Source organism: Rhinolophus sinicus, chromosome X, assembly GCF_036562045.2.
Source record: "Rhinolophus sinicus isolate RSC01 chromosome X, ASM3656204v1, whole genome shotgun sequence".
NCBI classification, from domain to species: Eukaryota; Metazoa; Chordata; class Mammalia; order Chiroptera; family Rhinolophidae; genus Rhinolophus; species Rhinolophus sinicus.
In genome coordinates this window covers 3,482,401-3,510,305 of record NC_133768.1, presented here as the reverse complement: position 1 = coordinate 3,510,305, position 27,905 = coordinate 3,482,401, and the positions used below count along the sequence as shown (strand labels likewise).

Genomic DNA, 27,905 nt, shown 5'->3' with positions numbered 1-27,905 from the left:
GACAACATCCGGAAACCCTGCTAATTGTTTCAACTGTTAACTCGATTATTTTCAAGAAGAGGTCCCTGAGTTTTCCTGATGACAGTACATGGGTCAGAAGCCACGTGTAATTAGGTCAGGATTCGTTCTCTAAACAAAGTGCAAAGCCAGCTTTACTTTGTCACTGAACAAACCATCCACCGGCACAGGACTTTCCATCTTTATTATAAGAAATGGAAATCAGCATTTTCTGTAGCAAAATTAGAACTAAATAGAACCACAGAAATCCTCCCATTTCCAACGTGGCTGCTGAGTACGTAAGGTCTTACCACCATAAAAAAATGGGAAATGAGACATTAAAAACATTACTCAGAAGACAGTCTGTGCTTTCAGACCCAAGCCCAGAGGACAGGGATGGACAGAAGACGGAAGAGAAGCTTCTAGAGGCAGCTGCAGAATTGTATGCTGAGAAAGGAGACCTGAAGAATCACAATATTCCTTACACTGTCTCTTTCAAGGCAAACGTCCCAACCCATCCTGGACCTCATGTAGCAGCATAAGCAGGTCTACCAATAAACACACACACACACACACACACACACACACACACACACACACACACAAACGAAGGTCAAATTCCCCAAGTTCTCGCTGTCATTGGAAAAGTCCTTCAGTTGATATGCAAAAAAGAAAGAAAGAAAAAAGTCAGGTAATGGTTGAGAACCCTGACAAAGGAATCTTCAGCAAACTCTGTACACTGCGTTTCACGTGAACATTAAAATGTAATGTTGAAAACCAAAGCTGTGCTAAATTTAGCACAAAGGTAGTGCAAGGAGGCAGAAACGGGTTAGTATAAAATGCCCTTAACTCAGTTAACACAGTTCATTCCTTTTTTCTAAGGCTTTTTTTTTCATGTCTTTGTTACTTGTTTTTATTTCTAAAGCTGGAGACTAAATGATCGGTACTGCATTGTTTACAATGGCCTTGGCTAGCGACCAACTCCCTGAAAGGGAATGAAAGGAAATAAATAGTGAAAACGTGCTGAATATTTCTTTTGAGGGAATTGCATTTGGGTGGAGGAGAAAACATAGGTAGATGAAAATGAACCTGACCTCGATAATTTGTGTATTGTCATTTTTTTAACGAACATAATAGTTATTACTATATAATTATGTGTATGACATACATATACATATATATTCATTTTTGTGTGTATCAAACACACATTCATGTGTTTGTGTATCTGATGTGTACCTGTGGAGATGCTTATATGTACGTATATATGGGTATACACAGTTTCAAAAAACGAGGTTTGCAATAAAAAGGACCCAAAATATCTGGTTCTGTTCCAGAGCTTCCTTCTTTTTTGTTTTTTTGCCTGAGTTTTTGGGCATGGATGCCAATTCATGGAATAGGTTAATACCTAGAGAGAGAGAGAGAGAGAAAAGGCACCTTCCAAAATTACCTTTCATAGTCTCAATAGGCTAGCTCATGAGTGATGCAGAAATGTAATGCCGGCTGTTCCGGGGAACTGGAAATCCTTTCTCCGAATGGTGTTTGCTCCTGCTGGCTTGTTCTGATTGGGTGAATGACTACGGCAGCCATCCAGCCAACCCAGCGACCGGATGCCTCAGCAGTGGTGCAGCCCACCCCTCAGGCGCTGGCAGTGGCCTGCGTCCTACTGAGTGACTCTCCTGAACCCGCCGGCCCCAATAAGCGCCTGCTGTTCCGGCTGCCGACTGGAACAAAACTCCTGGGAACAGTGGTAATGGCAGCAGACATTCCCCACCCTCTACACTAAACGTGGAAACAGTTTCTATGCCATCGGCTAGATACTTTGGAGTTCTGCATTTCAATACTTCTGACCATGGACTCTGGCCGCACGTCACTGCCCCCTCCCACCTCGTGGGCCGCGTTCCATCAGCTGGTCGCTGTGACCGTGACCTTCTGGGACTCCAAAAGCGTCCTCAACACACATGACCCTGCTGGGTGGCCCTGGGAGGTTCTGCCCGTGTATATTCAGCACCCAGCACCAGCATCCACCAAGGAAAGGAACGCGACGTACACGTGAAAATTCCTGCAAAATGTTCCCCAAATCAACCACGTGGCCCTCCGTGGCTGTCACCTGAGCTCCCGTCCTAATACTGAATACAATACAGCAGTCAACACATTGATGGTGCATCTCTGAGCACTTCCCAAATGTGGTTCATGCTACAGTCCACTGCTGGCATCCAAACAGTTGCGAGTAAACAACTGTTCAAGAGAAAATGAGAACGTTTGCGTGGTGGGTGTGGGGTCTGCGGTGGTTGTTCCCTACAGGTCACTGTGCCCAAACCAGGCTTCACGGGAGCACCTGCTCGTGTGACACGTACTGTATTTGATCACAAGGCGCGTGCGTGCCCGGAGCGGACGGCAAGGGAAGATGGCGAACTCGCCACAACGCAGAAGGTGGGGTGATGGTGCTGACCTGCCCCAGGCCCGCTGAGAGCAGCCTGCAGGCCCCCTCACCTCTAACTCTCTCCGAGGAACTGGCCTCCTGCATGGAGAGCCAGCCCCGGGTGACGAAGAGAGGTCTCTGGGAAGGAAAGCTGCTTCCGCCGCCTGGACAAACATTCAGGGAAATGGGAGACGGAACAAAGGGGTCTGCTGCCCAGGGCTCCCCGGGGCGGGATGGAATGAAGCTCTCGGTGTTGTCTGGGGGGCACATGTCCAGCCCCCCGATACCTTTTCCCACCCTGACAGCTCACTTCTGCTTCTCGCTGTTTATCGAGGGGGCTGTGAATAGGAGTTTATTAGGGGAAAAAGCCTTTTATTCTCCCAAAAAAGTGTTTAAAGCAGATGTAAAAGGGAGCATCCCCGTTAATCATTGTCAATCGTGACGTCTTGACAATCAGGTGCCAGGACCCCTGCACTTGATCCCCCCCCCATTAACAGAAATAAAACTTTCCCACATATAAACTGATTTGCAGCCACCCGAATCATGATAAAATGGGATTCTTCAAAGGAAACACATGAAAGCGGACTGACGGAGTCCGCCAGTTGTAAGAATGTTACCTGCCCGTTGTACTCCACCGGTTTCAGTCCTGCGTAAACGGGCACGAAACTGCTCGCTAGGAGAACCTAGGTGGACACAAGAAAGAAACAGCTCAGGAACTCACACACCTGATTCCGTGGTATTCGCTATAAAAAATTCTGAATTTTTTAAAACCAGAAATGCACTGTGAAAAGAAAATCAAGAAATGCCATACGTGTCGAGTCCACAATGGGACCCACTTGCATAGACAATCATATGGTTTGTATCTGACTAGACCCTCAGGAGAGACGGATAAATCCGAGTGGTCTGACTCATTGGACGTCACCTGAGCAAAATGGGCATTTTAACTGGAGACAGGCAGGTCAGTGCAAGATTCAAGTCCATTTGAGTCTATATTCTCGAGTACGTGCAGGTTGCAAATAGATGATTTCCGGTGTGGTATCCCACGCTGTCAACATCCTTTTAGACGTGCACTGGTATTTTGCAGAGGAACAAATTCCTCTGGTTATTACAGAGGGATGAGGTGGCAGCTCGGGGATGTCCTAATTGATGTCACCAGGATGTCGCTAAAGGAGAACACTTTTTATGCGCTGGTGACATGGTCTGGATATGGAATGAGACAGTGGCAGGTAGGGGACCCCAACTTTTCTTTCTCTTCCATTTAAAAAGTCGAGAGACACTGCCGTTGAAAATACTGCCATTTCTTCCCACAGAAGTTGGGCTCGGGAGCCTCCCGGACACATACATGTTTTATTTTGCAGTGTGACTTCTGAATCACTAGGGTTCTCTTTGGGAGGCTAGGGCATCAGAACTGAATATTTAAGCGACAGTCTTGCCACCGACAGGCCAAGACTCTGGCTGTTCGCTGTCAGCGTTCATGCGATTTCCTTCCTGCATGTATGATTTGGAAATGGACGATGGCCCCCAAACTGATCTGTGAATCACCCGTACAAATGACAGGGCTCTCAGAAGGCATTTTCCCCAAAGAGACAGTATTATAGGTATCATGTCTGAGGCCAGCTCTCCAAGGCTGTTGATGCTGAACTGAGACTAAAGGACAGACCCAGCCACCCACCAGCATAGCACAGTTTCTACGAGAAAGTCCCCTCGCGGTTGGAACGTCACAGTGGGGACCCATTTATTTGTGCGTGTCCTGGACGCGGCAACAGGTTTCTCATGCAGGGGCTTCTCCTCTCTCTAAGCCGTCTCCTGGCCCCTCACAGCCAAAAGCCTGCCGAGGGGAAACGGTCTGTGTGTCCTCACACCCCAGCCAGGCCCCTCCCTTCTCCATGGGAGTCAAGACCCCTGACGCATGTGTCCACTCACAACGGTGGCAGCAGGAAGAGGACTCTTACACGGTGCTGGTGGCATGCTGAGTGCCAGGGGAGAGGTCCTGCTTGTGACCGCAAGGGGTGCGTGACGGGTGGCCCAGAGCGTCTGGGACGTCAGGTTGGGTAGTACCCAGCTGAGTGGGGGGAAGGGTACAACACAGGACTGCACAGGAAAGAAGGAAGGAGGTGGACGTGTACCCCGTCTCCGTGGTGCCAGGCTGGGGCTGGGAGCCAGAACCGGCACATTGCCCAGGGGCCCACTGCGAAATGAGCGTGCCGGTTACCACACATGGCAGCATGGGGACAGCATTAAACCGAGGTATGACAGCACCCTGCCTCCCTGTAGACGTGCCCGTACTCAGGCGTTCATCTCAACACCTCGGCGTCCGGCGGGCGGTGTGACAGCATGGTACCAGGCAGGGGTGGCTGTCCCGTCACAGGACGTGTGGCAGGCATGTCACCGGGGAGGACGCGATGGAAAGCGAGCAGGCTCAGCCCCAAATGCCTCGGACCACCGGGAGCAGAGACTACATCAGCGGTTTGAGTCGTTCAGACAAAGGCTGCTTCCAGTGGCGGAGACCACATGAGACGTCACTCGGCCGTGTCGTCCGCCGGCTACCCCTTCCGATACACCGCAACCACACACCCGAGGCGTGATCTGCAAGCCCAGAGTGGCTATTTTGTGAAGGTCTTCAGCCATAGGCACCTCTGCACCCACAGAAGGAGAGGTGACGGGTGAGCACACACTTTGCGAAATGACAGTGTTGAGAGGTCTTTAGAGAACCAGACGCTCTAACTCTGACCGTTTATTTCACTGCACAGCACACACGTACGTGCCGTGCAAAACAAAAAATAAAAAAAGAGTCCCTGCGCTTAGAACCAGAATTATGCGGGCTCTTTTTTTGTCTGTGTCAAAGTCTAATGGAAAGTTCACAAGTTAATGCCGGGGTTTCTTCTGAAGAGCTTGGATGAAAAAACACTGCAATTACTCTCCTGCAGATAATAATGGTTAAGAGTCCTGCTGAATGACACAAAGAGTGCGCTGAACTGGAAATACCTGTCACTTCCCAATCAAGGTATTTGTTCCATCATCGCTCACTCTCTCTTTCTAAGGGCTGGCGCCTTGTATATCAACCAAGTTAGCGGGAAAATTAGCTTCCGACAGCAAAGAACTCAACGGCATTTCTTATTCGTAGTCAGCGTCCTGCCATTTTCTTGCAAGCACATAGAATTGTCTAAGGAAACACGAGAAGACTGACGTTCTCAACCGGAGGTGTCTTTCCCACGGGGACATTTAGCAATGTCTGCGGACAGTCTGGGTTGAAAACACTGATGCCAAGAGCAGGAACCCACCTTCTCGGCGCTGCCACTCAGCTCAGCACTTGAAGCATTACACGTGTGTTAAACTGTGGAGATTTGGGTTTCACTTCATTCCTAGGAAATATGCAGTGATAAAAATAAACGTCACTGACTTCCTGTAGCAACTGTACAAAACACTGCCAAGTGTGTATGCAACGCACGTTCCGACACGCTCTCTTCATTCCACACTTTACAGAAAAGGGGTGTTTAGAAAATGACGGGGCCTGGCTTCCTTGGCGAATAAATTCTCGACAAGTTTCATTTATGCTGAAAGTTGACTGTGGAGTTTAATGAGCATATGGCTGTTTACTCAGAACCTGCTGGCACCGTTGGAATTCAAAGTCGGATTCAAATTTATCTCCCCCCAGTCTTCCCAAGATAATGGCCAATCTGAAATCCCGTCCTTAGGTCACCTCCAGGCAGCTCCACGTGAGGAGATCTCGCTGCAGGGGCGTCTGGCTGTGTGCAGGGAAATGTAGGCCACCCTAGCAATGCGCACGGGTGTTTATTCCCACGAGGGACTCCATCGTGCATGGAGGCCTCCGGGCAGATAACATCAAAGGGGGTTCATGCACGTCGGTCAGACCATTTCAGGCCACGTGTGGGTGTCGGTTTGAAACCTGAACAATTCACTGATGCGTGCTCATTCAGACCAGTGGCAGTGTGACCCCCCTCCCCCCTGACTCCGCGGCATGGTCCATTTCAAGGTCACGTCTGCTGAGTGGTGGAGGTGACATGACTCTTTGAAAGATAGGATTTACCTCCCTGATTACGCTCTGCTGAGGCTAACGTTAAAATGCGCTTGCATTTCCTGACTGCATGTTTCCATTCTGGGAAAATAAGTAAACCAATCAATCCCAGAATAAAATCTGGAATTTCAACAAGTTGATGTGTAACATGTACACATTTGGACTCTCATGGGACAAGGTGTAAAGGGGCCCCCAAAGAAAGGAAGCTCAGAGAGCCTGTGATAATGTACGTGGCTCTGATCCTGGGCTCCACGCAGCTGGACACACTGCATGCTGGTTGCTGTATGGTCTCGGGTCCTGGGGGGTGGGCAGGGCAGGGTGGGGTGGGGTGGCCCTGCCCCTGTGGCTTTGCTGGGCATGGCTCTCGTGGGGGTCTCTGCAGCGGCCTTACGCTCGCTGGAGCCCTGGCTGTCTGGGCCTGTGATCGGAGGGGGTGCCCTGGCGATGTCTGAAGCCTCTGGGGTCGGGCGTCCCTCCACTGTCTTGGACAACAGGTCCTGGCTTCTGTTCAGATGGCCGCTCACGTCCTCATCAGACGCCTATGTGACCACATGGCCCCACTCCTTCTGCTTGGAACAGGCTCTCATTGTTTTACTTAAGGACGGGCTGAGAAGGTTCCAAATCCTTTGGATCCGTTGCGCTTTTCATGAATGAGTCCATCGTTGCGTCATTTCTTTCTTCCTGCATTTCAGGAGAAGCCGTGCAGAGACACCAGCCCAGTCCCTGAGCATGGCTTACCAACGGCCTCGTCAGGTGCCCAGTCGCATTGCCACTCACACTGGTCTTTCCGTTCCCTGCACTACCGACGTTCTGCTCAGGGGTGTGCTAAGAGAGTGGACCCCCCTCTGCAGCTCCCCCTTTTCCTTCCGAGCCCTCCCCAGAATGCAACGGTCATGCGGGATTTTTCTAGTAGGCGTCTCCGGTCGCTGAGCCTCTGCCCAGCCCCCAGTTCTAAAGGTACTTCCACATGTGTGGGTGTTTCTTACAGCAGCACCCCCACTTCTCAGTACCAACGTCCTGTCTTAGCCCACGAGGGCTGTGCTCACAAAACGTCCTCAACCAGATGCCTCAGAAACAAGAGACATGTATCTCTCACAGTTCTGGAGACTCAGCTTGTCACTGTTCTCACATGGTGGAGGGGCGAGGGGCTCTCTGGGGTCTCTGTTATACGTGAACGAGGGCCCCACCTTCCTAACCTCATCTCGTCCCACAGGCCCACCTCCTAACACCATCACACGGGGTAGCCAGCCACCTCCCGAGCTGTCGCAGTCGCAGGGTAGCACACTGTTCACAAGCAAAGATGGGAAGGAAGGGGCCAAAGAGTGAAACGTGTCAGAAAGGATGGGCGCTACTCAGTCCGCAGAAAAAGTGGCAACCCACAACGTCACACCCACGAGTACGTGTGCTTTCTTCTTACTCAGTCATTGCTTAGTAAAGCTTGGCTACAGGCAGCATGCGTGGGGGTTAGTGTTTAAAACACACTTGTGCATGCATTTTTCAACTGACTCTCCAGAGTCCCACGGCTTCGCTTCTTTCCGTGTCACAGGCGAGAAAACAGAAGCTCCAACGCGATAAGTCCCAGAGGACACTGTCGGGAATCACAGCGCTAGATACGAACACCAGACGAGCAGAAAGCAATAATCCAAGACAGCATGAGGAAGGGACGTAAAAGTACACGCACGCACGCACACATGCCAGAGGCGTCTAGTTGGATTTTCAGGTAGCTAGACACCTGTCCATAATAAAAGGCATAGTGAACTGGTGGTTAGTGAAAAGCACAGCATTTTAAAAAAATTCAACTAGTTAGCAATAACTGAGTAATGATGAACAGACATGCGATGCAGGATGGCTGTCACTACCACCAGTGTTTTGCACCTGCCCACGTTCCTCTACTGGCTCTCAACTGGAACTTGAGCTGCTCCACCTCCGGGTTTCACCTTGACTGGTCTGTCTCTCTGTCTCTCCCTCTCATCTGCAGACTTCCCGCGCAGTGGAAGGTGAACCCGGGCTGTGTGTGCAGAGCCCGCCATGCGAGGTCCCCAGAGACTCGAGTTACCCCCGGTGAGCACCGCCTCTGCGCGTGGCTTTAGGAACTCAGAGCCCTGCATGTCTACCTGAGGACGTGGCAGGCGGCTTCTTCCCTCGCTCCCACCGACGCAGACCGTCAGAACCACCGTCCTCACGCAGCAGCACCTCGTACACAGTCTCATGGGCCTCTGCTCTCATCAGAGCACCTGAGCTTGATACCGCCACTACTCACAGAGGCTCTTTTCCTTCCCTTCAGGTTTTTTCTTTTCCCCTCGTCTCGTCGTCTTCACCCAGTCTTGTTCGTTTGAACTAACTGCTTCGTGAATATTCTCGGCATCTATTTCGTACATTTTTAAAGCTGCCATCTGCTATCAAGGCGCTGCGCACCCTTCCTTCTTTTTTGAGTGCTTTACCCAACATTTAAAACGCTTCTTGTATAACCTACGGTAACTGCTCATTACTCAATTATTCTCCTCACAAGGTATTACACATTTGTGTCAACGATTTCTCTTCTGTTCAATGAACTCAAGTAATCACACCAATTGTCTGAATAGTTATTATCCAAAACAAAGGAAACTGAATAAAAAAAAATCACGTTTATGTTTTGCAATAGTTTGCTGTCATTGCCAGAGAAACTCTCAGAAACCCGGAGACTTAAGAGCCACACAGATGTATGACCCTGCGGCCTGGAGGCTGGAAGCTGGCCTGTGTCTCGCAGGCACAACCAAGGTGCTGGCAGGGTCGCCTTCTGTGCAGCGGCTCCGGGGGAATGGCATCCTCGCTCACTGAGCTGCTGGCAAAGCCCGGCCGTCCGGCTGCAGGACTCGGTTCCTCTGCCATGCGGGCTGGCAGTGGGAGCGGCTGCAGCTCCCAGAAGCCTCTGCTGTCCTCCCGCGAGTGTCCTGCATCTCAGAAGCAGCACTGGAAACCCAGGAACAAGCTCCAGTTTTAAGGACTCACGTGCTTGGTGGGGTTCCCCCAGATTATCCAGGATCATGTCCCGGCCTCAAGTCCCTTCCCTCAGTCTCATCTGCAGTCTCATCCCTTTCACCACTCAAGGTGACATGGGCACAGGCGCTGGGGACCAGGCTATGGACATCGCTGGGGGCCATTCTTCAGCGAGCCACGTGCCCACCTAAAAGAAACGGAGAGGCGGGGATTCTCTCCAGTGTGCAGTGTCACCAGGAAGAACGTCAGACGCCTGGACGGTCGTCCCACCAAGTTTATTCTGTCCAGGTCCCTGGGCATGTAGGGCCAGCATCCGTGTTCTTCTCCCGTGTTGTAAATCACGCCCTTGTAGCAGACGCCACCTCAGTTCATTTATTTATTAATCCATCTCCATTCACTGCGCACAGCCTGAGGGAGGTGGCTGGCATTGGGGCGAGAGCGGGGGGCAAGACACAGCAACCCTGCCCCCTTGCACCTTCCATTCTAGTTGAGAAGGAGACAATACAGCCTAAGTAAGGAAAGCAGTGACCTACTCAGTGTGCGCCACAGTGATAAGAACACCAGGAGGGGTTGTGGGGACCACCAGGGCTCTGCCACTGCTCATCGGGTAGCTAGGGACACTCAACGCTGGGGGAAGAATCTCCGTCCCGTGTCATGACACAATGACACACAGCCTTGGTCCCACACAAACCGGAAGCAGTATTCCAGCACAGTGAAAGCCTTATGTATTCGTCCTGGCGTCGACAGTTTGTGACAACGCAGCCACGGATGGACCCGCTTCTCCCTTTATATTCTGTGCGGCTACACACGGTTATAACAAGACGACAGAAAAGTGTCTTTTTCTAAGACAGAACGACTATTAATGCATTAGTGAGAGACTGGCGTATTCGGTCCGCCGAGTACAAATACTCTAATCTCTTAAATCAGAGTAATTTTACTTGTCAGTTCAACATTTCATTAGGTATTTCAAGTGCTAGCATTCAAATAGTGAAACTCGAACGGCGAGATGTGGTAGGAAGAATCAATGCATCTGTCATCTAACTCAGGCGGACTCCGGCCGCTCACGCCCAGTCCGTCCCCTTCTGCATCCAAACGCACCTTCTCCGTATCGCCTGAAGCCTGTTATGACTCCCACGAAAGGAAACAGAAAACAGAATTGCCCAGCTCTTCTAAAAGTGCATCCTTTCCAATTTACAAATAGTGAACGTAGTACCTTAGCCAGCACTGTCGTTTATATATCAGACGCCTGACTATAGTTCCCAGAGGTCATGAATTCTCAACCAACCAACTTTCAGGGGTGTTTGGAGACAAAAGCCTCAACTCCAAAGGGAAGAAAGAAACCAGGAGCCTTAGATGGACAAGTCGAGAGCTGGGTTCCAGAACCCGTTCCCATGGCAATCAGTGTGACCTCGAATCTGCCACGGAACATCTCCCCCCCCACTTGTCTTCTGCTGGAAGGACATAAAGGGGCAGTAGTCAGACATGTCCTGCCTGGTTTCCAGAAGCTCTGGGGAAGCCTGAATGAGACAGAAGCTTTATTTACACCATCTGGCAGCAGCGGCCAAGTATCGTAGTGGCCACGTACATTGAAGAAACTGCACAGGGGACCTGCTTCCCAGAGTGAAGGTGAGCGTGCGGACCCCCACCAGACAAATGGAGCTGCGTGTCTCGAGGTGGTGGATCCGTACATCAGCGCGGAACTTACTGGGCGCTTAGCATCTCCTAGGCGTGACAGGAAATGCTGACCTACGGGAAGCGGGAGTGCCCACTGCTCGGGAGAAGCATTTGCACCAGGCTTGCTGACTTCCCGTGGCGGGAAGCGCGGCCGTGTTACCTGAATGAGGTCCTCCCTGGAGGAGAAGCTGCACACCAGGTAGTTTTCTCGGGTCTGGGTGTTGGTGATGGACACGTGTAGCCGGTGGTGGGCCAGCTCGTGGGCGTTGGGAGGCAGAATGGATTCCATTCCACTTCTAAAGGGGAGAAAGGGCCCGGGTCATTCACCTTTGGTTACCGAACACCTTGTACATGTTTCAGAAGAGGGTGGGCCGAGCTGCGCCTGCCCTGGGTCAGAACGTGTCCTGGACACTGCTCTCACATGCTTTGGGGGCACACGTACCCTGTACTGTGTACACATATACCTCAATCGGGCCATGAAATCGTAGCCAGGTGTTACTGCCCCGAAAGACTGCCTCCGGATTTCTTCAGCAAACATGTAGGTAAAGGCGTTGCATTCCTGAAAGAGAAAATTAATAGGTGACTACGTTTTCTGAAAAAATTCATTCTGGTTCAAGAACAGTGGGCTGATCCCACACCTTGCAGCTGGACCCTATACACCTGACATTAGTCTTTGGAAGCCACACTCCTCCATGGGTGCGGCGACCCCCCCACCTGGCCTGGTCCCGCCCCACCATCCTGGTCACCAGGGAAGCTAAGTAAGGCTTCTCTCAGGTCCAATCTTTTCTATTTACATCACCTCCAACGGCACTGCGCACGTGTGGGAAATCCTGGAGGGCTTGAGTCTAATTCTGCGCATTCTCAGTCTCTCCAACAGCCAGCCTCCTCTCCCACCCAATTCTGTCTCAGCAAGCGCACTGATTCCTAAGGAGGACCCCAACATCAGAGAAAGGGGTCCTGAGGCCTGTCATGCAAGAAGCAAAGCAGAGGCTTTGTGGATCCGGTTTGGGCACCGGTATTTTGTCAAGTGACCTACGGGGCCCTAATGGGCAAGCAGGCTGGGCTCCGTGCATGCAGCCTGTCAGCTCATCTTCACCTAGCCCTGCAAGGTGGGTACAACCATCCATTCAGCAGGTGGGAAAGCAGGCTCGCAGCAGTGAAGCATCTTCCTGAATAGCTCATCGAACATGAGAGTCAGAGCCAGGATTTGAACTCAGGCCTGTCATTCATTCATTCATTCATTCATTCAGCAACCTCCCAGGTAGCAGCCACTGGGTGCGTCATGGGGATTGCGCGAGAATGAGAAACAGAGAGCCTCTGCCCTTGTGACACCTGGGAGTGCCTCAGGGGGTAGGTCCCAGTGTTGTCTGTCCCGTGAGGGCGGCAGACTCAAGCTCCCGCCTCCCCCCAGGGAAGTCCACACTGTCGTCCCCAGAACCTGTGAATATGTGACTTTACAGGGTAAAGGGGACTTTGCAGGTGTGATTAAGTTAAAGATTTCCAGAGGGGAGACAATCCTGGATGACCCAGGTGGGCCCAAGGTCATCACAAAGGTGCTTAGAAGTGAGAGCGATGCTATGCGTATGGCTTTAAAGATAGAGAAACGGGCCACGACCCAGGACATGCAGGCAGCCTCTAGAAGCTGGAAGAGGCCGGGAATCAGATCGTCCCCTGGGGCCCCTGGAGAGAGCATGGCCCTGCAGACGCCGTGTTAGCCCCGCGAGCCCTTTACAGATCTGCGACCTCCAGAACTGGAACAGAATGTGTGTGGTTTGAAGCCACTAAGCTACCGTCATTCATTGCAGCAACAATAGGAAACCAGTAGAATGGGTGTCAACCTCCAACCTCAGGGGTCCCCAAAGGCTTCCCTCCCACAGGACACAGAGGCTGGGACTGGAAACATGATAAGGAGTTGGACGGGACGTGGAGGTGGAAGAGGGCGATGGGCAAAGACAAGAGGACAGGTCAGAGAGGGCAGAGGCTTCAGTGCATCCTCTGGGAGCCCAGAGAGGGCTACATCACCCAGGGTCTCGTGAGGCACGCTAGGTGGCCTGGACCCCATCCTGAGTCAACAGGAGCCCTGGGTGGGGGAGGGGACGTAGGGGACTGAGCTCATCGACTCTGTGTTGGGGGAAATCAGTCGAAGTGCTGTAAGACGTGTGGGTTGTAGGCAGGATGCTGATGGGAGCTTCTCAGCGAGCAGCGCGTGCGCTCCCCAGCTGTGCGCTTTTGCTGCTAAGCTAGACTGCCCACTTGGCCTATTTTCTTGTGTTAACTTTAGTTACACACACACACACACACACACACACACACACACACACACGGCCCTGACCGGCCTGGAAACTTACCAAGGGATGGACTGACTCACCCTGGGTTCCCCACTGTCTGACACCACGCACAGGAGGAGGAAAATCTTGCAGCACCCAGCTCGTAACATGCCAACGTCTACATCTGCGTACCACCCAGAATACACCGGCATCACGTGCTCCTCGTAATTACACACGCATCGCTCAGAACGAGGTTAGTTACTCTCGGATTTGTCACACGACCACAAAGCGCGCGCACGCCATCAGCGAGAACAGCGCTAACAGGGAGTGCAGTGGGTAGAAAGTTTAGCTGAGAAAACTCAAAGCTGCGTGTTTTAATGGCTGAACAGAAATTAAACAAAATAACCTGAAGTCAAATGGCTGAACATTTATTTGGCAAAGGAGGATGACGATGCCTTAGGTAAAACAGTCATTTTCCAGCTTCCAATGTGAGCAGCAACAGACCCACTCTTATGTCCCACCAGCGCAATTAGACAACACGACTGGGGGTCTAATTTATTGAATAGTAAGAAGAAGTCATCTGATTTAAGAACCTGGAGATTCACGTCTCAGATTCAGGTAAACCGTTGCATATCTGAACATCACAGAATCCCAGGGAAGGGGCTGCGTTAGTGCAGTATTTCCAGATCATGTTAATGCTAAATCACACTGAGTACATTTCAGAGTCTGCTGTGGATTCCCAGCCGCGTCTACCCAACTCCAGAGCTCAGGATTTGCCCCACCGAAAGGAAAGACTGCACTTCAGTGGAGGAAAGGACCAGGCGGTGGCCCCTGCTTCAAAAAGAAAACAAAGTGTGGGAGGGAAGTCGCTTGCAACTCAAAGCCATGACTGCAAGTTTGAGGAGTTTCCACACGTCAGGTTCTGCTCCTGTGCAATCTCTACAGCTTTTAAACCCCTTTTTAGCTCCCCACTAAGCAACCGTATAAAGACTAGAAGAAAAGATAACGTGGATTTCTGAGTACTTGGCCTCATAGCCAGTTTCTCTTTCACAAGCTGCTCAGCATAGGCTTGAAAACAAGAGTGCTTTCTCCTGTGTAAAATGCAGTAGTCTTAAAATGGAAATGTGACATACATGTATTCTTGGACGTGAATTATTGTTCAGACCCACTTGGGTATGTAATTAACAGACATAACATTCTCCAGCTACAGAAGCCCGCAAACGTCACATTCCTGTCTGGGAGCACAACACACGTGTTTCAAACATAGACCTCATTAAATGAAATACTTAATGAAGGCTGCTTTTTATTACTTCTGGAGAAACTGCTCGGCATTCAAGGTTTCTTCCTACCGTGAGAATGGAACAAATGAAATTCTACTGTCACTCCACTTAATAGAAATTATAGGCCCACCTTCTTTTCGATGTATATGCCTCTTTGTGAACAGAATTATGGGCCACGTGTTCAAGGCCTTGAAAACAGGCCCCAGCTCTCTTCTCAGGATCAGATAAGGAAGAAATATCCTTTGCTTGCAAGACACAGAGCTGGAATCTTAAGACTCAATAAACATTCAAGGGGGATCAAATATATGGTGATGGAAGGAGAACTGACTCTGGGTGGTGAACACACAATGGGATTTATAGATGATGTAATACAGAATTGTACACCTGAAATCTATGTAATTTTACTAACCATTGTCACCCCAATAAATTAAAAAATAAAAATAAAAAACAGTAAAACAAGGCATTATATTGCCAGTCTCACTGTCACCCCAAAATCTTTTCCAAATCCACAGCATAGACCCCCATTGATTAAAATTTTCAGAGTTTTAACCCTTTATGTTTCCCAGGCAGAGGATTATTTCTCTGCAGTTAACTCTCATCTTTGAGTTGACATTCATCTTTGCTGCTCAGTCTTAATTTCCTGCCGAGGAAGGCATCCTAGTAACTACTTCATTACCTCTATTTTTTCGGGTGCCGTTAGCAGGACAGAAGCTGCCAAGGATCCTGCAGAAGCGCCTGCAAAGGCCTTCACCTCCTTCAGGAGCTTCTGACCGTGTTTGCAGAGTGCGGCTGCTGCCCCCAAGTGGTAAATGCCCAGAAACCCACAGGCTGCAAAGGACAAGTTGATGTGCTTCATTCCAGCTGCAAAATTGGCGACAAAAACCAGAAAAGCCGTCAACGGGGAGAGTGTATCCCACATGCCGCGGAGTCATGACTCTAAGCCTTTCTTTTTAATGCACAGTGTTCTGTTCTAAGCACAGTATTTGCAGTTAAGGTCTAATTAAACACCCCAATCTTTCAAGGAAACTTTCCCCCACCTCTGTCACCGTAACCCAATCAATAGTTTTTATTATCTTTTTTCCCCTCTGACACCTTCGCCCCAAGTTTTATTAATGAAAAAAGTTCCAACACTGCATATTTGTTCAGATTACACAATCCACTATTTAATGGCCTGGCAAGAAACAGACGGATGCATTGCAATTGGCAAGGCATGTGGTCTTTTTCCTTGGTCTTTAAACTTTTCAGGGGAGCGCCACACTGTGGAAAAGCAACATCATTAGACTGTACAGCAAATCCCCAGCGCAGCGTCCATTTGCTTTTTGCAAGTGCGCGATTGCATTTCTAAGCGGTCCCCGCTCCTTCCCCTCCCATTTCCGTTCCAAGAAACCACGCTTTCTGTAAAAAACGGATGCCTACGATTATTCAATAATGCAATGGGCAATTATTCAACCATGCACTATATTCCACGGCCAAGTGTCGCAGCAGCCTGAGGTCGCGACTGGCGAGGGCAATGCAACTGCAGGCTCAGAGGTGTCCGCCGCACCACCTCTGCAACAAATTTCACCGTAAAACTACACCCGCCGAAGCCTCAGGCGGCAGGATTTCACCACGTGGATGAAAATGCTGCTCACTTGCAGGCCCTTAGGGCTTCCAGGACCCCAATTCCGGGACCTGGCCCAGAATTTAGAAACGTAAGACTGTTTGTTCTGATGCACCTGGTTGGGGTTGTGCGGAGCAAGCTCAGCTATTGCAGCCAAGCCCCGGTCTGGGTTTCATTTCTGCAGCTTGCGGGTGGGGACAGGATGTTCACGCTGCAGGTGGCAGGCCGGGCCCGCGCACGCGCAGTGTGCACCCGCCGCCATCGCAGGCTCGGGCGCCTGACGCTGCTACGCACACGTCCCCGGAGCAACCTCTGGGGGCAGAAGCCCGCCCCGCGCCGGCCCCCGCCCGCCCCCCGCCCGCCCCACTCTGACCCTCCTCAGCCCCGCGCTCCGCCCTACCAATGCAGGCCTGCCGCACTTCCGTGAACACGCCCCACCCCCTTGGCCGGAAGGCGGGGCCCGGCCGTCACTCAATGCCGCCCCGCCTATCAGGGCCGGACCACGTTCGCCGTGCGCAGGTCCAGACAGGTCCTGCGGAAGGGGTTGGGGCGGGCCTACCGGCGCGCGTCTGTGACGTCATCGCGCCGACGCGGGCGTCCTCTAGGCCCCGCCTGCTCTATTTAAATGGCTGGACGCAAAGCGGCGCGCACGCGGCCGCTACACCTGGCGTCCCCGAGTGCGGGTAAGATGCAGGACTTTCTTCTCCGGAAGCATATTGTCTTCGGACACCTAGGGATGCGTTTGAGTCCCTGCGCGCCGTTTAGCGCCACCTGCGGGGCGGCCCTCACCTGCGAGCCCGCTGACCATGAACGACCCTCAGTTGCTGCGCACCGGAAGTACTCGGCGCTCTGGGCGTCTGTTTTCCGGAAGTGGTTCCTCTCCTTTTCCCCACCCTCGGGGCGGTCCCTCTGTCTCCGAGGGCGGGCTCCGGGGACGAGGTTTTGGCCCCGGATGCCGCGCCGCTTTTGTTTTCAAGGCCTACCTGTGACTCTTACCTACGTATTATTGGAAAGGCTGGACTTTATTGGAAAGTGCTTGGGTGTCGTTCACGTCCTTAGTCCGCCTTATGCTGTGTGACCTTGGGCAGGTTGCGCAACCTCTCTGAGCTTCCCAGGTGACTCAGCTGCTAAATTGTAAAGCTCCTGCCACTGTGTCGTCCGGTGGCACCCCTGGCCCTGGACAGACATCAGAGGCAGCTTTAAGTGGTGGCCAAGCTGGCTGACACCCCCTCACCCCCCAAAACAATTCAAAGGACCCTGACAAATAGTTCTCTCCGTGAACAATGTCTTCCCTGTTTAATCCTCATCTCCAAGCCTGGCGGGCTCTCAGACTTCCTGGTCGATGGGTCTCCAGGTCCTTCTTTTAAAGGACAGATTTACTTCTCACTGAAGCTACAGAAGAGAGTCTGAAAAACGTGAGACTGTGCGTTAAGCAAAATAGAGGAGGGAAGCTTCCCAAAGGGCCTTGACCTTGGGCTTTGCTTTCTCCTCTTCTCGGGGTGCCCGTCACGTGGGCTCTCCCACAGCACTAAGCAAGAGCCATGCATGTGATGACTCAGATATTTTGTTTTTAATCTCATTCCTAGCCTTTGAGACAGCTGACCCCGAAACACCCTAAGGCCTGAGCAGAGCGCGACCCCGTGACGCCATGAATTCCTTACGGCCACGAGCACTGAGTGAGGGGCAGGTGAAGTGCACATCAGGACACAGACGGAGAAACGCTCCTTCCTTCACCCTCCCACGGCCCCTCACTCTGGTCCAGGGCCGTCTTCCCGCGACAGCGTCCTCCAGGCAGCTGATGACAAAGGAGCACTCGCAGGCCTCCTACCAGGTGTCCTGAAGCAGAAGCTGCGTTTTACCAGAATCCCCAGGGCTGATCTGGTTTAAAACGATGGGGTGACATGGAAAGTCTAAGGACAGACAAGTCCACGCAGCCAGAATCTGGTGGCAGAGCCGCGATGGCCTGCATGTGGGCACTGTCCGTAGGTGCAGTGAGAAGACGCACAAAAATGTGTCCCCGGCAGCCTGGACCGACACCACGTTCCGGGGTCCTCTGCTGAACGGAAAGGCAGTGCCCTGTCATCACCACACACTCTGGTGAGTAAGATGCCGTTTCGTTTGTCTCGGGAAAAGTGTTGAAAAAGTGCCATCCTCTCGTTTACATTCTCTCCTTGTTTTTCCCTTCTGCCCCGTGTCATACACGTATCTATCGATCATTTGTCATCTATTTTATCCGTCACCTTTCTATGCATCTGTCAATCATTCCCTTCCTCCCTTTCCCCCATGTCTCTCTCTCTCTGTCTCTCTCTCTCCCTATGGCAGTGGTTCATAACCAAGCATCCCTTAGGGAATATGTGACAATGTCCGGGGACACTTTTGGTTGTCACACGGCGGTGCTCCTGGCATCTAGTGGGCAGAGCCCAGGGACGCTGCTCAGCCCCCCAGGGCACAGCGCGGCCCCCGCCCAGACGTCAGTAGTGCTGAGACGGACAGACCTGCCATAGCATCAGAGATACCGAATTCATTCGCGTGTGTCTTTGTCATCTCAGCGCCAAGCGCGACACTTGGCGCCGAGTATATGATGAACCAATATTTGTTTTGGATGTTGGATTTAAGGAAATTACTCTCGTGATGTGTGTGTGGAGTAATTTCATTGCTCTGTAAGAACGTTTCTGAGTAATTCATTTGCTTGCTTTTGCTGCTCTTGTTTTTTGAGTAATGTAGTTTTGAACTGGCTTATGTACCTAGGCATTTATGAAACGTGTTACATACCCGTCGCATAGCACATCCGTGTGGGTACAGAGCAAACCAGGTTGACGAGGATCCCTCCTTCTTCTTCAGGGAGGTGCCAGTCCAGTGGGCAGGCAGACATCATCCGATGCGTAGTGACAGAGGCGTGGGCACGCGCTCGTGCAAAACCCTAGTGATCTGGTGTGTGCGTGAGCTGGAGGCTGGAGTAGGAAACCCTTCGCTGTGCGTGGCTCCTACAAGAACACCTGGCACAAAACGAGGTGCCCCAGCCTGAAGCTCCTCGCCCGCCCCCGCTTCCTCCCACAAGGTTTTGCCCGGTATTGTCTGAAGAGGGAGAAAGGTACAGGCTAAGGGACACTGGCCACACCTCTGCCCCAAGGACAGGCCCTCATCTCACAGTCTCTGAGTCTGAGCTCTTCTTCACGCTGCTGTCCGGGTCGTGCTCCTTTACTTCCCAATCTTGGCGTCTAAACACACGTGGACAGCTCTGTGGGCTGTGCTGCTGGCATGGCCCCTGCAACAGCCGCCCTCTGCCTCCCCTGCTGAGTCTCCATCCTGCTCACCTCCTCCCGGAAGCGTGTCTGGCGAGCCTGATGACCTGTGAAGATGCACGCCCGTGGACTTCGGGGGAATGTGGCCACGCGCTGGCGCCCACAGCGTGCCCTCTCCACGGGGTCCCAGGGAACCACTCGTGTGGGCACGTCCTCTGTGCCTAGTGGAAGCCATCCCTTGTTTCGAGAGCGCCGTAGAAGTCAGAGAAAGGCACTTCTGCAGTCGTGACGCAGAATAGAACTTCTCATCTGAACCCCCAGAGAAAGAGGCTGCAGATCTTCCCACTCACCGTATGTCCAAGGACGACAGAGTGCAAGGGTCCTCGTGAGGGGGCCAATTAGAGGGAACCCGCGCCCAGAAAGGGAGAGAGAGGCACCTGGGTGCGCTGGCGTTTCCTGGCCTGTGCCGCATGCACCTGGGGCCGTCCCGGGCTCACTCCCACGCTGCACCTGCGCTTGCTGTTTTCTTAAGCTGCTTGGAACTGTTTTGAAGTCTTGCAAGGGAAAGAGTTCTCACTAACATCAGCGTTTTTTCCATTGCACCTGTTTTCTCTCTGTTAGGAACACACTGGGAGAACCGACTACTTAGAGGAATTCAAAAAGTATATGAGTTATACATTTATAACATGTCATAGGTATTTCTGTTACATGTGTCGAAATACATACACACAGCAAAGGACTGATACCATCTGAAAACAAATAGACACCGTGAGGAAGTGTACTTTGTGCTCAGATACATCTGAGAACACATTATAGGTCTTCCTTAAGGGGCGTAGAAACTAAGTATCAACTTACTCCTATTCAAGAGAAACTTTTAAAATGTAACATTTATTTATAAGCCTGATTGTAATGTAACCTGTGAAAGGTTCAAATATGATGTGATGCCTGCGCTGAGAAGTAGAGAAGGTAGAGCTCCTCCGAGTGTTCCTGTTACTGTGTTAGAATTACCGAGTTACCGTCATCACCACTGACAGGCTACGCAAGTGTAACGTAGAGCCGATCAGCTTTCCAAATTTTCATCCTTGAAAATTGTCTGTTATAGAAAAGCGGTTCAGGTCTTGGGCAGCGAGGTGGTCGTGTTGTGGGGTGCCAGCTGCATGACGGGGTGCTAAGTATTCCTAAAAGCCCCCGTAGAGGACCGTCTGCTGCCCTCCCTGTAAGGTTGGCTGCCCACAGCAGGCCCGTGATCTGGCTGCTCAGGGTCACAGTTTGGCAGACGGACGGAAAGCGCCCTTCCCGGGGTCTTCCAAGTCATGCTCTCGCAATGGCAGGGCTTATGGGGGAAATAGTATCCGTGTCATGTAAGGGACACTGTTCAGTGCCAAACAGAATGTCAGCTTTGGAGCCTTATGTGCCATCAGATTCAGCAAAATACTCCAATTCGGAGCACAGGACCTACTCCCGACTGATGCTGTTGAGAAACCCCCTAATTGCAAAACACCCAATTATCGAATCACCTCATTTCAAAGAGACGCGAGGACGGTTTCGGTCTGTTTTGGTTTTGCATCTCCTCCCTCGTCCTGGAGTCTTGTTAATAAGGACAAAACTTACCGACTGCCTGTTCCGTGCCACTGTCATACGCGTTGTCTCCTGTCAGCTTTCCAGCAGGGATGAGAGGTCGGGAGGGGCAGTAGGTGAGAATTTCGAGTTCCGTTTTCCACATCCGTCCAGAGGCTGAGATCACCTGCCCAGGTCTCCCTAATTCTAAAGCCTGTGCACACGTCCTCTTTCCCACCCTGATCCAAAAAGGGAAGTAAGGAAAGGCCGAGCTCTGCCCACGCACCAAGCAGCGGGCCGTTCTGCCGCCGGGGGTCTCGCCACCTTGCAGCTTCTATCATTTCTTTTTCCACTCAGAATTTGTAGTTGGTATTCATATTTAGATGGTGAAAATTTGACAAAAGAAACGGTAAACATCCTTAATAAGTGTGACATGAGGGTGTTTATTTTTAGCATTTGGGGAATTTATTCACATCTGGAAAATAGGGAGGGAAAAAAAAAGCAAGGCTGGCAGTTCGTTGAAACGACCCTTTCTCCATTTGTCAGTGATGGCAGTAACTCTTTGCGATGCCTCCTGTTGCTGGAAGCTGTGTCATAAAGTCGGTTATTGTAAAAAGAACATAATTTCCATTAGCAGCAAAGATATAAAAGGGGCCCATTTCCCCAACCAACGTCTTAACTCCAGATAAATCACGTATCTAATCATTTGCCTTCACGTTTTTGCTCACGCGCCAAATAAACTTTATTTAGTGTCTCATCTATGACAAGGAGTGGGCTAGACGTTAGATTTTCAAAAATTTTTTTATTAAGTCTTAAGATACATGGTCCATTTTCAGCTCAGTGTTTTTCTTGCTGGAATGTCTTTGTACTTTTTCCTCTTCTGTGAAGCCCCACTTACTTTTGCAGGCACGCTTCAGGCCCCGTGGCCTCAGTCGATCATTTTGGGGTACATCCAGTCTTCTCTGTCCGTACCAAGCACACCCTGTCTGTTATTGTGCATGAGGCATTGCCATCATGTGTGTGACCTTTTCTTTTGGCCGAGATACGGTTGCTTTGCAGAAGGGCCTGTCGTGGACGTCTCGGTGTTCAGCAGCATTAAAAGGTAGCTCAGGCACAGGAAATGGTTATAAACGTTGGCAATCGTCAGACTGTACGTTTCAGCTCCCTAAACGAGCCGCGTGATACATTTGCATCTGGAGAGTATTCCCCCAAACACATTAATACACCACTGTGACGTTGCAAAGTTAGTGGCAACATTAGATGGGTTTAAACGAACAGGCAGCATTACCTGGCGTACATGTCGCTCAGTGTGAATTCATGGTTCTGTTGGTGTTTTAATTACATGGGGTATTTGCGATGGTAGAGATGGGACCAGACTCTTGCTCACCAAGGCGGTGTGAGCGGGTGTGAGCGTCTTCCTGTGATCTGTTTCCCTCGGGGAAGCTGTGGTGCTCGGACTTGGGGCAGAGGTCTTACGTCACACAGAGTAGGAGGGGCAGAGAAGTAGGTGCTACATCGACGTTTGGTTTTGACAGCGTGGCAGTGGCAACGGCCTTTTCCCAGAAACCTTTCCTGTCGGAGGAAGGGACCCCAGATGTCTTTCCATCATCTCTCACTTCAGAGCTTTTTGGAAAAGGGCGTCCACTCTGGGATAATACAGTGGGGCAATATATATTGAATTGATTCCGCTTTTCCTGGAAAAAAACAAATCTCAAGTTCTGATGAAGTGCCCTAGCCACCCTGTACGCAGGTCTGTTTAAAATGATGAACGCCTAGCATTCCTTCTCTGTGGATGAAAGGGATGGCACGAGCAAAGTGGTCCCCACAGCATCCGTTGCCGGGGGAAGCCTGTCCGTGTGCAGGGCTGCCTTCATATTAGTCTTGCATTTCTAAATTCCCGCACAGATGCAGCTTAGCCCTGTTTGTGTTGTCCTTTTCAGCACTAAGCTTTCTTCCCAGTGTTTATTCTCTCTCTCCTCACGGTGCGGAGCATGAGGTCACTCTTAGCTTTGAATATAGCTACAGACTCGTAATTGCATCGCGTGTAAAGAGCAACTAGAAAAGTGGAAACCACCCCAAATGCCCCAGAAGTTTAAGGGTCTCCAGAGGCGCTTTGTAATTGGGAAATTTAATTTTCCTGTGTCTTCACGTCGTACACTCCACATTTTAGAAAAATCAGCTGGATGCCAAAGATGACCACGGTTTTCTGGTTCTATCTTAGAAAAAAAATTGGGTGCTTCAGGGTAAAGAAACAGTCACAAGGTAACATTGAACACGTAACTCAGCTTCGTCCCATCATTTTATGAACATAGATACATGTTAAAGCTCACGTTTCTTCTGTTAGAAAAGAAAAATAACCTTATTGCTTAATCGTTAAACGCGAAATAAATAGCGTCATAACAACGTGGACCAGCATTTCAGTCCAACGACCCCACGTTTTCTTATACTTCACGCCACCCAGGCTGCATTTTCATTAGACGTTCACGTGTGATTGTTGAAATTGTGGGTCATTCCAGCACTTACACATTTTTCCTGACATTCGGCTCATGCCTGTCTTTTTTTTGTTTGTTTGTTTTTTTCTCCTTTCTAGGTTAGAATGGCATAAATCACGGGTACCGTCTGCAACTCAGACACTCTGCAGGTAGTCTTTAGTTGCTTCCTGTTCTAGCTTGTTAGAGGAAAGACAGGATGTCACATTTGCATCTGTTTTTATTTCTTGAACATGCACTTGCACGGCACTTGCTGTCTGCCCCTTCTAACCGCCTCACACATCAGCACGGTTGATAGTCATGAGCAGCCCGTGAGGGCGGCCCCTTCGGCGGCACTCACATTTGGAGGCTGGCTAAGTGAGTCGCAGAGGAGGCTGAGGTGACACAGCTGACCATTAGCAGAGTCAGGATTCCTCTCCTGACTGCCTTCCTGCGCTGCTCCCCGTGCCAGTGCCAAGGGCAGACGGACGCTCCAGGGTGTTTACAGCGGGCATTTGCACGTGGGTGTTGCTAAGGGACGTCCCCGAGCAATGGCGCTGTCCCTCTGAACTGTCCCAGGAGCCTCAGCGGCCAGTCCTCCACCGAGCCGTTAAATGCGTTCTCGTTGCTGTGAGAAGGGTCTCTCCCGTCTCTCTCTCTGCAGGTTCAAGCTAGGTGGCAGCGTTCGTGCCCAAAGCGTTGGTGCAGACCCCAGCCCTCGGGTGTCCACATCAGCTGGCGTGATGGCATGAGGACTGCACATGTGGACCGGCTGACAATGGATGGGAGGCCTCAGGGATCATTTAGGGCAAGTCCCTGTGTGAGCCAAGGGGGAGAGCCCGTCCCGCCATTAGCACAGTTCAGGAGCGAAGAAAGGAGGCACCATGAGCTGGAAAACCAGCGTGCCCGCTCCCCACTCCTCGTGCTCGTCTGGGGGGGCGGGGGGCTGTGGACGATGCAGAGAGCTAGGCCCTGTCCACTTTCCTGGACGTGGCCTGTAGCCTGGGGACGCTGTGGGCGTCTCGTCCAGTGCTTCCTCATTCTGCTGTCTGCTTCGGATGGAGCCCAGGCCACACTGGTATTACCAGGAAAACTCTCCTCCCCAGCCCTGGGGAATCTGATGGTCCGACCACCGGTGAATGGCGAGGGTGCCAAGGGCTGGACAAACACTGCTCAAGTTTTCTCCTGCACCTCGGTGCTTGGTTAAGTGTCCTGTGCGTAAGGAGTCGTAATAACGAATACCACTCAGGGTGCTGTTGTCGAGCCCAGACTTTCTCTCCCCAGAGGAGCTGGACAGCAAGGGAGCAAAGCCAGGACGGAAACCAGGTTCATCAGACCTCAAAACTGGACTCTGAACCCTATTTGCTGGAAAATAATAAACGGGCTGGTTCTTGTAGCTGCTCTGTTGCGAGACTGCTTGTGCCGTCGTATATTATAGTTCCCATTTCCCGGGGTTATTCCTTGGCTGCACTCTTGGGGTTGAGAAACTTCTGAGCCTTGATTTTGTCCAAGGAGCCCCATTAAAAGGATGGTAACAATTAAGCACAGCAGAGTCTCAGAAATGCTTGCCTTTGGTGAATGAGTGACTTTCAGAAGAGTGGCCGTATATGCTCCCAAATAACGTGCATAATCCCACAAAAATCCATGCGGGATGTATCAGACTTGCCGTAGGTTTCCTCTGGTCTGCGAGACGTTGACTGTTTTCTATAACTGTGTGCAGTGTGCCCCCTGCTGGCTGAGGAGAATGTGACACGGCAAATCCCCCAGGTCGTAAATGCTGGGGGTGGCCTCTTCCCTGGGTGGAAAGAGCCCAGGACGGCTCCTTTACACGTGGCCTTAGCCATCTTAGACACCAGCGGACTCGACCAGCATTTTATTTTTATTAAAGTTTATTGGGGTGACAATGGCTACTAAAGTTACATAGGTTTCAGGTGTACAGTTCTGTAATATGTCATCTATATATCACATTGTGTGCTCACCACCCAGAGTCAGTTCTCCTTCTGCCAGCCTTTCACCACTCCCCAAGTGACCCCCAGGGAGAAGTCAGAAAGTTTTCACATCAAATTTTTACCATCTGCGTGAATGTGGCCTCCACGTGCTGTCTGGAGCAAGCAGCTTTGTGCTGCTTGCTTGAGTTGTGACCGAAATCTCGATATAAAATTAAATGTATAGACGTCTGAAAGAAAATGACTGAGGGTGTGGTGATCCTGTTTTCCCCTTTTGTGTCCTGCCCCTGGTACCTTTACTCTGTACGTTTTGGCTTCCAAGCTACGTGAATTGGATTTTGTCTTCATAAAAGTCCAGTGATTATTGAGTACAGTTACTTGTTTAGACTGTTTTTAATGTTTATTTCCATTCAGAATGTTCACTGAGATGCCATATAGCCTTCGCTTATTAAGTCCACTTTATGGACTCTTTTTCTGTTTGTTTTTTTTTAGTGAAGAAAATTAAATTTAAATAAGCCTAATACTGTATTAATAGTATAATTATGTGCTTGTTACCTCTCGTAATTAGGGCTATTGGTAGTATTATCTCTAGGACATGGAAATAAGCTTTAAAACTGTGGACACACACACACACACACACACACAATCACTGCTCCTCTGTGACACACACACACGCACTGAAGGACCATGAACTGTTTCAAAAAGAAGTGCAGGTTCTTTCCATTCCTCTTAGAATTTAGTTTTGTAAGGAACAAAATACTCTCCTTATTTTCAAATAAGTTTATATTCATCATAGAGATTACAAACACAAATTGAGAGAAATAAAATATTGACTGCTCAGGTACAATCAATATGTATGATATATTACGTTGGTACAAAAGTAATTGCAGTTTTTGTACTCTTAACCTTTTAAACCGCAGTTACTTTTGCACCAACGAATAGTATATCACACAGATAAAGGTAAACAAGTGTAAATTTACTTTCTAGAGTTTTCTGTCAATTTTAATGGAAAGCACTATATAAAAGCCATGAATACAGCATGAGATAATCTCACCGCATAACTGCCAATAACGTAAGTGATTATACAGCCCGTGATGTAGTATTGTTAAGTGTATGGGACACTCCTGTTTGCTCTCCTGTCGCTAAGCCATACTCATGAATGTAACGTTAGCATGTAATAGTTCCCACTTGTGAACAAAGATTATATGAGATGCTGATCTTTGACTGTTTAGTAGGCTTTCTCAGCACCCAAATCATGTCTTCCTACCAGCCTGTAGAATATGTGTGAATAGATGTATGCAGTATGACTTGTCGTGGGCTGCAGTGCTAGAAGTCTGAAGTGCAGGAAGAGCCAGAATGCCTACAAGCGATAGGGTAGACTTTTAGCGCACCTGTCAGCTCATGCTTTCCAGTGTGTGTTTTCCTCTCCCTAGTCAGGTTCAGAGCTTATGAATTGTCTCCGTAGTCTGTGAATGCATTTCCTGAGTGTGCTCTTTCATGCAGAGCCACGACCCCTGTGTGCTGGCGGTTTCACAGGCCCTGTGGGTAGGAAGATGAACAGGACAGGTAGGCTGCAGTCTGATGAGGGAGAAAGATGATACGCGGCCATTGCAAGCCTGCAGTGGAAGCCTGGACTCCTGAAATGGAGGGTGGTCCTGGGTCATACGGGACCCTAACCAACCCAACCCCTGGGTCAGGTCCAGTGAAAACAACATGCCTTCTAAGCTGAATGGATTTCCAGGGCGTGGGGGGAGGGTTTGGGAAGTGCCTTAATCCGGGCTGCATCGTAGTCACAGCAAAAGGAGCCAGCTCTTTTGGAATTGTCTTCATAGGTTTCGAGTTTTGACTATCCCACAGAGCGGCAAATGATAAACACTTGCTGTAAATTGGATTCTTTTTCTCTAGGCTCCAGTCACGTGGGTACCACACGACCGCAAGTGGGTACCTGCTAGTTCAGGAAGCATTATAGTCGTACTTAACATTCAAAGCCTCAAGGTTTCGCAGAGGGAGTGACATACAGTAGGTGTTCAATGAATGCTTGTTCATTGACGACAAGAGATCCGACAAAACGATTGCTGCACAACGGGAAAATCCCAGTCCAGGTCTGAAAGCAGATAGGTCTGAGTCTGAGCCTGGTTTTCTTGTGTGGCTTTGCTAATTCGTCTGTCGCTTCCAGGAGCTCTCCGGCCACGCGAGACTCACTGGAACACGAGAGGCTGGGCTGCCAAGCGTGTGGAACGTGCCCTGACTATTCAGGGTGAGTACTTGGAGAAGGATCAATTCAGATGCATGTGTTTAAATCAAATCAGTTCGATGTCAAATTCCTCGCTTTGAATGTGTATTGATACATTATACGCTGACACATACTCACAGACGGGAAGTTAATGGATGAGACTGGAGGTCAGTCAACATGTATTGTTCCTGGTTCATGCAGACAGTCTGG

At 50.4% G+C, this 27,905-nt stretch overlaps 1 protein-coding gene and 1 long non-coding RNA gene across 26 annotated transcripts in view; one reads left to right on the top strand and one right to left on the bottom strand.

The window, feature by feature from the left end:
• PNPLA4 (patatin like domain 4, phospholipase and triacylglycerol lipase) overlaps positions 1–17,141 on the bottom strand; it is a 35,971-nt gene extending 18,830 nt beyond the window's left edge. The window contains exons 1-6 of one of the 10 annotated variants that reach the window (XM_074323955.1): positions 17,039–17,141; positions 15,326–15,510; positions 11,567–11,661; positions 11,263–11,398; positions 3,034–3,099; positions 1,882–2,056 (exon numbers count right to left, since the gene is read on the bottom strand). In XM_074323955.1, the coding sequence (XP_074180056.1) occupies positions 1,882–2,056; positions 3,034–3,099; positions 11,263–11,398; positions 11,567–11,661; positions 15,326–15,510; positions 17,039–17,057 (676 nt within the window). In that variant the 5' untranslated portion in view covers positions 17,058–17,141. The other 9 variants (XM_074323954.1, XM_074323958.1, XM_074323953.1 and 6 more) reach the window with 9 other exon arrangements.
• The window catches only part of LOC109435144 (uncharacterized), a 278,364-nt gene continuing 267,299 nt past the window's right edge, over positions 16,841–27,905 (top strand). For 14 of the 16 annotated variants that reach the window (XR_012493457.1, XR_012493462.1, XR_012493461.1 and 11 more), the window contains exons 1-2: positions 17,010–18,346; positions 27,639–27,719. This is a non-coding gene — a long non-coding RNA (uncharacterized LOC109435144). Of the gene's footprint in view, positions 16,933–17,009; positions 18,347–27,638; positions 27,720–27,905 lie in introns of those variants that run through there. The other 2 variants (XR_012493450.1, XR_012493452.1) reach the window with 2 other exon arrangements.